Source organism: Sciurus carolinensis, chromosome 17 (assembly GCF_902686445.1).
Source record: "Sciurus carolinensis chromosome 17, mSciCar1.2, whole genome shotgun sequence".
Taxonomy (NCBI): domain Eukaryota; kingdom Metazoa; phylum Chordata; class Mammalia; order Rodentia; family Sciuridae; genus Sciurus; species Sciurus carolinensis.
Window position 1 is genome coordinate 62,447,948 of NC_062229.1, and position 11,328 is coordinate 62,459,275.

General features: G+C 41.7%; 1 protein-coding gene across 4 annotated transcripts in view; it reads right to left on the reverse strand.

The window, feature by feature from the left end:
- LOC124968787 (cadherin-related family member 3-like) overlaps positions 1-5,991 on the reverse strand; it is a 73,734-nt gene extending 67,743 nt beyond the window's left edge. For all 4 annotated transcript variants that reach the window (XM_047531539.1, XM_047531540.1, XM_047531537.1 and 1 more), the window contains exon 1: positions 5,812-5,991. In XM_047531539.1, the coding sequence (XP_047387495.1) occupies positions 5,812-5,851 (40 nt within the window). In that variant the 5' untranslated portion in view covers positions 5,852-5,991. The remainder of the gene's footprint in view (positions 1-5,811) is intronic.
- Positions 5,992-11,328: the final 5,337 nt, after the last annotated feature.

An 11,328-nucleotide genomic window follows, 5' to 3' on the forward strand; every position in this document is an offset into this window, starting at 1 on the left:
TATTACTCTGCCATAAAGAAGAATGAAATTATGGATTTTGCTGGTAAATGGATGGAACCGGAGACTATCATGCTAAGTGAAATAAGCCAATCCCCCAAAACCAAAAGCCAAATGTTCTGTCTGATATGAGGATGCTAACTCACAATAAGGGGGGTTGGGTAGAGAAGAACAGAAGTTCATTGGATTAGACAAAGGGGAATGAAGGAAAAGGAAGGGGGATGGGAATGGGAAAGACAGTGGAATGAACAGGGCATAACTTTCCCATGTTCGTATGTGAACACAGGACCAGTGAAACTCCACACCATGTACAACCACAAGAGTGGGATCCTAATTAGAATAAGTTATACTCCATGTTTAATATATCAAAATACACTCTACTGTCATGTAAATCTAAAAAGAACAAATTAAAAAAAGAGCATCCAACAGGCAAGAAGAAGAAGAGGAGGAGGAGGAGGAGGAAGAAGAGAAGGAGAAGGAGGAAAGAAAAAGAAAGAAAGGAAGGAAGGAAGGAAAGAAGGAAGGAAAGGGAGGGAGGGAGGGAGGAAGGAAGATAGTGACCTTATGTTATACAGCCAATCAGCAGTAGAGCCAGGATTTGAACCCCAAATGTGCTAGATCCCAAATGCATGCTCTTAAATGATTCAGATGACTTCATGATTCCGAGTACATTTCTTTAGGGTAGAAAGAGGAAAAAGCAAACATCCTCAAAATGTCAAAATTGGAGAAGGTCCCCAGGCAACCAGTAGCAGGGACTCAGAGGATAGAGAAAAGGAATCACATCAGAAATGGCCTTTTGAATCAACAGACCCCCACTCATGTCTCGATTCTACCTCTTACTGGCCACAGGACCATTGGGCAAGCAGCTCATCCTCCCAGAAGCTAGAAGTCAAGGATGTGGCTCTGCGGGAGAGCATTTGCCTAGCAGGTATGAGGCCCTAAGAGGATAGGTCTTACATAAGCATGCTTACCATGCACACACCCAAAAGTGATGCAGGTGGGATTTGGGGAGATGTTGGATATGTGTATGTGATTATGGTGATGGTATCATGGGTGTTTGCAAATGTCCAAACTTATCCAATTCTACACATTAAATACATGCAGTAATTTGTCATTGGACCTCGATAAAACTGTTAAAAAAGAAGAAGAAGGAGGAGGAGGAGGAGGAGGAGGAAACTAAGAGTCAATTGTCACTTCATAAGAAGCCTCTTTGGTTGAGCTTGGCATGAGCTGATCACCATTATTTAAAAGATGAGAGACTGGGATTATTGGCCATTATTTTTAATAAAGATTTTCCATTCACTCTCATAGGCAATGTTAGATTTCTTGTTACTTCAGTTCGTTGTATGTTTTATTAGACACAGTGCATGAAAGGTAGGTAAAAATAGTTTCCCAAATGACATTATTCCATACACTTGTGTCTATGCCTGCGGTGTTGGGAAATTACTCAGTGCTCAAAGTCACAAGACATTCAGAGACAAAAAGTCATCATGCACCCTACTGAGCCGGCCTACTTTGATTCTATTTTTCTCTCTAACTTTCTTTCTCTCTTGTGTGTTCTCTGCTCCCCTAATTTCAACTGAGTCTTGTTCTTGCAGCAAAGATACACTCAGGCTAGTTTCTCAAAAGTCATTTGAAAAAGGCAAAGTTTAAGATAGGACCTAGAGCTGAGTGCAGTGGTGCACGCCTCTAATCCCAGCAGCTCAGGAGACTGAGGCAGGAGGATCGCAGGTTCAAAGCCAGCCGCAGCAATTTAGTGAGGCCCTAAACAACTTAGCAGGACTCTGTCTCAAAATAATTTTAATTATAAAAGGGGATGTGGATGTGGCTCAGTGTTTGAGGGCCCTGGGTTCAATCCCTAGTACCAAAAAAAAAAAAAAAAAAAAAACAGAAAAAGAATGGATTGACTTGAGGGTTTTCGTCAACATATTTTTAAGTACTGTCAACCTTGAGAATAACTTGTTATTCCACTAAATGAGTATTCTGAATATTATGATAATCTCTAGAAAAGAGGATAATCATTTCCAGAGTATATGAAGCAGAGCTGGCATTTTATTATGACCTCCCTGTCAGAATAGTTACAATAAATTGTTCACTTTCTGAAATTAAGTCAATTAGTCAAAAATAAAAGGACACAAATAATGGTAGGCCTCTGGCTGGATGATGAGTAGATAACATGAAAAAGATACTGAAAGCAATGTTAAAATGTTGCCATAGGATTTCATAGAATGTTGGAGATTGAGAGACTGCATCTTTGGATCCAAAACCAAATGGAAATCTGATAAAACAAACTGGGCTCCTTTAATTGAGTAGTTTGTAAAATCCTGCCTGGCTGCTGAGTTGCTGGACACAGGGACTGATGGAGATGGCAGTCAAACAGAAAGCTTACTCCCCTCTAACAGGAGTGGCTATGAATCAGTCCGTGTGGGAATCTAAGTGGAATTACCTGACTTTATTTATTAGGCAAATCCTAAAATGAGATTTTTAAATGAAATTTGCTATTCAAAACATATGTAAGTCAAATGTATCTGGGAGTCTCCAATTTGCAAGTCCAGGTTTAAGATATAAACACACACACACAAAGCAAAATAGAATAAACTAAATTGAAATAAAATTCTTCTTAGACTTCATTAGATCCTTACCTTACCAAATGCCCTATGCTATATCAATATGACCAATTTACCTTTCATTCCAAGTTCAAAAAAGACAGATGTTCACATACTACAGGACCCAAGCATTTAAATAGAGAAGTATTCCATACATTTAAAAACTTATGTCCACAGCTGGGCACGGTGGCACACACCTGTAATCCCTGTGACTCAGGAGGCTGAGGCAGGAGGATGGCAAGTTCAAAGCCAGCCTCAGCAACTTAGTGAGGCTCTAAGCAACTCAGTGAGACCCTGTCTCTAAATAAAATATCAAAAAGATTGGGGGTGTAGCTCAGTGGTTAAGTACCCCTGGGTTCAATTCCTGGTACAAAAAAAAGGATAAAATCAACAAAATATCCAGGACCATAGAGAAGTCCTGTTTAATATTTAAGTTTTCTGGTAGGTACTATTTTTTAAAGCTTTTTTGAAAGACAAGTAAAAATAATTTTAATATTATATTTAATTTGAATTGATGTACTTAAAATATTATTTCAACATGTAATTAACATGTTAAAATGTTAGTAAGATGGTTTACATTATTTTTTCATGTAAAAAATCTCCTAAATAATAAAGAAACTGTGGTATATATATATATATATATATATATATATATATACAATGGAATATTACTCAGCCATAAAGAATGATAAAATTATGGCATTTGCAGGTAAATGGATGAAATTGGAGAATATCATGCTAAGTGAGATAAGCCAATCTCAAAAAACCAAAGGACGAATGATCTCACTGATAAGTGGATGATGACACATAATGGGGGATGGGAGGGGTTAGTGTTAGGGTTAGGGTTAGGGAGGGGGGCAAGAATGGAGGAAGGAAGGACTGTATAGAGGGAAAAGAGGGGTGGGAGGGGTGGGGGAGAAGGGAAAAAATAACAGGATGAATCAAACAACATTACCCTATGTAAATTTATGATTACACAAATGGTATGCCTTTACTCCATGTACAAACAGAGAAACAACATGTATCCCATTTGTTTACAATTAAAAAAAAAAAGGCCATTCAAAAAAAAAATCTCCTAAATAATAGTATATATTTTATATTTACAACACATCTTAAGTCAGACTGGCCACGTTCAAATGCTTTGTGCTTACCATTTCAGACAACATTGTTACAGAAGTTTATTGGAGTTGTGCAGATATTATCATTTATTTTTATTAGAAATACAAAATCTAATCATTCTTAATCAAGAAGTGGAAATCGGGGCTGGGGAGATAGCTCAGTCAGTAGAGTGCTTGCCTTGCAAGCATAAGGCCCTGGGTTAGATCCCCAGCACCCCCCCCCAAAAAAAAAAAAAAAAAGTGGAAATCATCACAGAGATATTTTTCCCTTTCAGATTTATAATACCCATCATTTGTTCTTAGAATGGTAAACACGCTTTATTTGACTTTTTGTTGGCAATCATGATGACTTAGCTTTTACCCTATTCTAGAAGTGACTAATTCTAAAGCAATCCATCCGCTGGCTTATCTTATGAAATCAATTCATGCCAGAGTGAGAAAAAATAAATCACCTCAACTCATGTTTTGGTGTCGTGCAATAAAAATTTTAATGACATGTTTAAACTTGGGGGTGTGTTTTGATAATTACAGGGTAATTCATATTATTTTAATCAAATAATAAAGTATAGGAAGTAAAAGAAAATTTAAATCTCCACATATTTCTCCCCATCTCTGCTGCTCTTACATTTCTGCCCTCAACTCCAAAAATAATTGCTGTTAAATTTTTGGTATATATTCTTCTGGAACTTTCTATGCCTATTTGCATGTGAATATAGGTGTTTTATGGTTTTTTTTTTTCCTAGAAAGATTTTCCTGTGGTCTAGTTTTTGGACATCCTTTCCTCTACAGTACACCACAGATTACCTCTTTACCTGTCCTTCAGAGCACCCAGGCTGCCCCCTCCTTATGGCTCTGACATACACAGTATAGATGTAGCACCATTTATTGCACCCGCTACTGATGGTCACTTACATGGCCTCTAATTTTTGCTATTACCAGTACATCTGTATGTATATCCTAATGTGACCACGTATTCTGAAGTATGGACTTCCAGGAATACTGGCTGTAAATCTGCAGCTTTCAGATGTGGTTAAGAATGGCAAATGGGGGCTGGAGATGTGGCTCAATGGTAGAGCACTTGCCTAGCATGTGTGAGGCCCTGGGTTTGATTCTCACACCACATATAAATTAAAAAAAAAAAAAAAAAAAAAAAAAGAATGGCAAATGGCTTGCTGGTAAATGGATGGAGTTGGAGAATATCATGCTAAGTGAAATAGGCAAGCCCCAAAAACCAAAGGCCGAATGTTTTCTCTGATAAGTGGATGACAATTCATAACGGGAGGAGGGGGTGTGGGGGGAGGGGAAGAGAAGAGAAGAAAGGAGGAACTTTGGATGGTGTAGAGGAAAATGGGGTGGGAGGAGGTGGGGGAAGGAAAGATAGTGTACTGAGATAGACATTATTATCCTAGGTACATGTATGATTACACAAATGGTGTGAATCTACATGGTGTACAAACATAGAAATGAAAAGTTGTACCCCACTTGTGTACAATGAATCAAAATGCGGTCTGTAAAAATAAAAATAAAGATTGGCAAATTGCTTTCCAAGAATTTGTCCCAATTCCCTCTTATACCAACTACATCTAAGAAAGGTTTTTTTTTTTTTTTTGGTACTAAGGATTAAACCCAAGGATGCTTAACCACTGAGCCACATCCCCAGTCCATTTTTCATTTTTTATTTAGAGACAGGGTCTCACTAAGTTGCTTAGGGCCTCGCTAAGTAGCTGAGGCTGACTTTGAACTCACGATTCTCCCGCCTCAGCCTCCTGAGTCGCTGGGATGACAGGGGACACTAACAGGCCTGATGAGAACACATTTTTTTTTGTGTGAGATGCTGGGGATTGAACCCAGGGCCTTGTGCTTGCAAGGCAAGCACTCTACCAACTGAGCTACCTCCCCAGCCCGATGAGAACACATTTCGATTGATTGAAATGTAGACTTCCCAGTGAGGAACAACCAGGAAGCATCTGAGGACTTCAAGGGCTACCTTCAAAGAGGGTACCAAAGAAAGTAAAAGCCAACCAAATGGTAGACTACCAAGTAATTATTTCAAAGTTATACAACATGAGTCCAAAGTTAGGAATACTAACCTGGGGCTGCAACCAACAGAAACAAATGAAACCAAAGCATGATTTGCTTGAAAGCCTCTTGCCTCTCCAGAAACACTGCTCCGGCCCCTGGTACTGTAGACTTCTAGGGAGGTCACTCTGTTGGTGAGGCACCTTCTCAGGAGAAGGTCTCTAGGCACCACTACTTACTTCCCCATGACCCAGGTCTCCCCCCCCACGACACAGGTCTCCCTGAGAAATCTGTAAAGTGACACCTTCTCTCAAAAAGGTCAAAGCTTCAGCCAGCAGAGTTGCTTGAGCCAGGTGAAAACACTTCCAATTTACATTCCCCAAATGCAAATTCCCTGCCCCACCCCAGAAAGTCCTCATGCAGCTGGGGTGGCCAGATTTCATGGGGGATCTGCCGGAAATGGTCAGCTGCCTAAATTCATTCATTTTCAAATGGCATCGGTTGAATAAGGACTTTAGGTCACCCAGGTGCATTAACCCACCCTGTCTTTGTGTTTATCACACCCAGGCGTGGAACCAAGAACAAGAATCTCAGCTTACCAAGTTTGCAGAGGATTTACAAGTTGCTAGGCAAGGTTAATGTGCAATCCGATTAGAGATAAGGTGCAAAACAGTCTAATAATTGGCCAAGAGTCAACTGCATGCTAGTTAACAACTTTAATTTAAAACTTGGAGTGGGAGGGGAGATCAGCTTTAGAACTACTGATGGGAAAGATTTGAATGCATGGAAAATTAACATAAAAACACCTCAGGGGCAGCAAATTGGTGATGCAGAAACTGACTGTGTCTTGCAGATCACATTTTTATATGTACAAGGTTAAAAATGTGAAGTTCAAGGCTGGGTGTGGTGGTGCATGCCTATAATCCTAGGTACTGGGGAGGCCCCAGGGAAGAGGATCAAAAGTTTGAGGCCAACCTCAGCAATTTAGCAAGTCTCTAAGCAATTTAGCGAGTCCCTAAGCAATTTAGCAAGACCCTGTCTCAAAATAAAATTTATAAAAAGGTCATGCATGGTGGCACACACCTATAATCACAGCGACTTGGGAGGCTGAGGCAGGAGGATCGCAAATTCAAGGTCAACCTGAGCAACTTAGAGAGACCCTGTCTCAAAATAAAATATAAAAAGGGCTGGGGGTGTGGCTCAGTGGTTAGGCACTCCTGGATTCAATCCCCAGTACCAAAAAAAACAAAAAAAAAATTTTTTTTAAGGACTGAGGAGGTAGCTCAGAGGTGTATTGCCTTTGAGTTCAATCTCCACTACCCCCCAAAATTTTTTTAAATAAAAAAAATGAAATTCACTAGCATTTGATTGGCCCAGCACTCTACAGCTGGCCAGTGTTCCGGTCCCTCCCAGTTGCACCCCACTGCTTCTCACCCTTCCCCACCTGGGTCCTGTGGGGATCCCGTTTGCAATCTCTCATTTGGAGATGTCAATCAATGGCTGCTCCCTGGGAGTCACCTGTTGTTATGGTAACCGAAAAAGGATTATGCAATCTCAGCTGCGTTCCATAGAAGGAGAACAGAGAACAAGGGAAGACTGTGTTTGGACTAGACTTTGACCTGCTGCACCTGGCTTTTTGACTTTTCAGAGGGACTTTTACAAATGCCCAGGGAATGATCCCATGGGATAGCTCCAAGAGGTGTCTGTGAAGGTCGGTTGAGCAGAAGACCCAGATAGGGATCTTGGATCGGTGGTCCTGTCTCTAGCTCTGCTGACCTCCGTTAGTTAAACCACTGTTACTTTAACACCTGGACTGTTGGTGCAGCCTCACCTCCAGCCTAACCCTCCCTGACTCTGCACCCTTCCGTCTGGATGCTTCTCCCCACCACCACCACCTCCAGCCTGGACCACTTACAGACCTAATGACTTTCCCACTTGTTCCTCCCCAGTGTGTTTCCTGAGCAAGCTTTTTAAACCATGAGCATAATCCTTTCCCTTGTCGCCTGCATCCCCAACACACTGGTCTTCTCTCTGCCTTCAAACACCGCCTATTCCCTGGACACGGTGGTGACGTGGTGGTGTGCGCCTGTCATCCCAGCGGCTCGGGAGGCTGAGGCAGGAGGATCACAAGTTCAAAGCCAACCTCAGCAACTTAGCGAGGCCCTAGGCAACTCAGTGAGACCCTGTCTCTAAATAAAAAAAAAAAAAAAAATTTTTTAAAGGCTGAGGATGCGTCTGGGAACGGTTGGAATTCCCTGGGTTTAATCCCTGGTACCAAAACACACACACACACACACACACACACACACACACACACACACATAGAGTTCACGTCCACCTCTGACCTTGTGTTCAAGTGGTTTTCCATCTTTGAAATACCCTCCTAGATCTTAGCAGAGTTTGTCAACATTAAATGTATCACCTCAAATGTCACATCTTTATTTTATATTATTTTTATTATTATATATATATTTTTGGTACCAGGGATGGAACCCAGGGGCACTCAACCACTGAGCCACATCCCCAGCCCTTTTTTTATATTTTATTTCAAGACAGGGTCTCTCTGAGTTGCTTAGGGCCTCGCTACGTTGCTGAGCCTGGTTTTGAACTCTCAGTCCTCCTGCCGCAGACTCCTGAGCCACAGGGATTACAAGTATGTGCCACCCCACCCTGCCATTAACCATTTTCTTCCCTGCTGAGTCCCAGTACCCAGAATAAATATGTGTGAACTAGCTCCTTAAAGCCCTGAATAACTTCCCATTGCCCTGAAGATCAAGTTCAAACTCTCTAGGGCTGGGTGGGCTTGGCCCTGCCTCTCTCTCCACCACCCCAGCCCCCTGTCATTTTCAAAGACCTCTTCTGTCTTAGGTTTTGCTACTCGCTCTCATCTGCCTGCAAAGTGGCTCCTCACACAACTGACGGGTCACTCACGCCCGGCTCTTAGGCTCGACAGGTGCCTCTATCCTCTCTCATCCTCCTTTTTCTTTCTTTGTTGCGTTGGCCACTAGCTGAAACTCACGTTTTCATGTTCTGGTTTGTTCTAAGCCTTTCCCGCAGGACTCTAAATCATCTGAGTTCAGAAATGTTGTGTGTGTTGTTTACTGTCGTGTGCCTGGTATCCAGGGTGCTTAGCGCCTGATGTTCAAATATTTGTTGAATGACTGAAAGACCAAAACAGCCCTGGGTGGGGGGTAGCAATTATCATTCCTGTTTTACAAAGGAGAAAAAGGGAGGTCCAGAGAGGTTTTGTCACCTACCTAAAAACCCACAGCCTGTACTGGGAGTAAAGCTAGAATTTAAATCTGGACCCAGCTCAAAATTAATATCTGTTTGTGCCCCTAATCCTTTTCCTCTGTCCACCTTTCCTAGTGTCATAAAAAGCTTCTGGGCTCTTTTATGACCTGCATGTGTTGTTATAGAAGCCACAGCCACAAATATTTCAGCCTATAACACATGCATACATATAGGCTTGTACACACACAGATGTCACGTGGGCACACACATGCAGGAATAGAATAGAGCTCTCTTCCTAACATAAAATTAATCACAGTCATCCAGATATTGGACTGAATATAACAGAATTAAGACAGCGATACCAATAATTATGTGAAAAATACTGGCAAGGGATTAGAGAAAATATACACTCTTGTATTCATCCATTCAAACACCTGAGGATCCTAACAGATGAGGGAAATAAGACCACATGAGCACACAAACCCGAAGACAAAACTTGAATCTCACTAAAGTTCTAGCTTCGGTATTATTGGTATTGCAACTTTAGAGAGGAGAAAACAAGCACAGAGAGGGTAAGTGAATTGACCAAGGTCACACAGCTGGGCTGAAACAAGAACCCAGTTATAAATCCCAAGCCCCTCCCTTCTAAATTCCTCAATGTAATATGTTTTCTTTTATTGATTGATTAATGGATTGGTGTTAGGGATTAAATCCCTGGTTTTATGCATGCTACACATATGCTCTATCACTGACCTAAATCCCCAGTCCCTTGATCCTTTTATAGTCCTTTCCCCCAGTATGGGAACATGCGAGACCTTACTACTCAAAATGTGGTCTGTGGACCAGTATTATCAGCATCATCAATTCTTAGATTCCATCTCAAACATACTGTGCCTGAATCCATACGTTAGTTCCCAGATAATTCCTGGGAACGTAAGAGTTTGAGAAGCACGATGCAGTTTGTTGATGAACATCAGCACAGAAAGCAAAGCCATTCTTCAGTCTCCCAACATCTTCCTCAAAGTGTTCTCCTTCTTCAACATGCAGTTAAGTCAGACAGAACAACTCCAGGGACCAAGTAACCGTAATAAGTCCTAGGGTCTGCTGCCACCTCGTGGTAAAATGTCCACCTAGGTAGAAATTTGCTATTCACGAAATAAATACAGAAATAATGGAGCAGATAGGTAGGCAGTCAACTTTTTTAGCCTTGTTGCTTTAAGAGACCTCTAGCCGGGCGCATACCTGTAGTCTCGGTGGCTCGGGAAGCTGAGGCAGGAGGATCCCAAGTTCAAAGCCAGCCTCAGCAAAAGCGAGGCACTAAACAACTCAGTGAGACCCTGTCTCTAAATAAAGTACAAAATAGGGCTGGGGATGTGGCTCAGTGGTCCAGTGCCCTGAGTTCAATCCCCAGTACCAGAAAACAACAAAACAAAACAAAACAAAAACACTACAAATTTCAAAATTGTACTGAAATAGCCTTTGTGGTGTGTCATGACGAGATGTCCAAAAACAAGTGGCCTCTGTATGTCCCACAAGACAGAGTGGGGCTGGGGTTGTGACTCAGTGGTAGAGCGCTTGCCTAGCATGTGTGAGGCACTGGGTTCGATTCGCAGCACCACATATAAATAAAAGAATAAAATAAAGATCTATCAACATCTAAAAAAATATTGAAAAAAAAAAGACACAGTGTTCACGTTGAGAGATCTAACAGGTCAACCTTTGTTAATAGATCCTTGGTATTTCTGAAGGTTCTTTTCCCTTTGGAATTCAAACAGGACATAGGAATGTCATTGTCAATTAGCATGTGATTTTTTAATTGTAAATGCATACAAAAGTTGTTGAGTGGGTGCGGTGGTGCACACCTATAATTCCAGCGGCTCGGGAGACTGAGGCACGAGGATCCTCAGTTCAAAGCCAGCCTCAGCAACTCAGTGAGGCCCTAAGCAACTCAGTGAGGCCCTGTCTCTAGATAAAATACAAAATAGGGCTGGGGATGTGGCTCAGTGGTTAAGTGCTCCTGAGTTCAATCCCCAGTACCAAAACAAATATATCTATGAAAGATATGGAAAACAACCCCTGGGGACAAAAGAAGAACAATGGGTTCCAGGAACAGAAGGAAAACAATGGGCTCTGGACTTTCCCATATCTATAACGGCTCCCCCTGACTGCCCAACCCACACATTCCGCTGTGATTCCATCTTACTAAACCCTGTGGAAACTCAGATCTCTATTGTAACCCAGTATCATTTTCTCTCTTGCAAATGTGCCTCTCAAACATCACTGATCCCTTGAGGTCTATCTTCATGTCTTTCACTTTCTCTTTCCTGTGCTTTTAGATTCCACAGAGTGCCAGG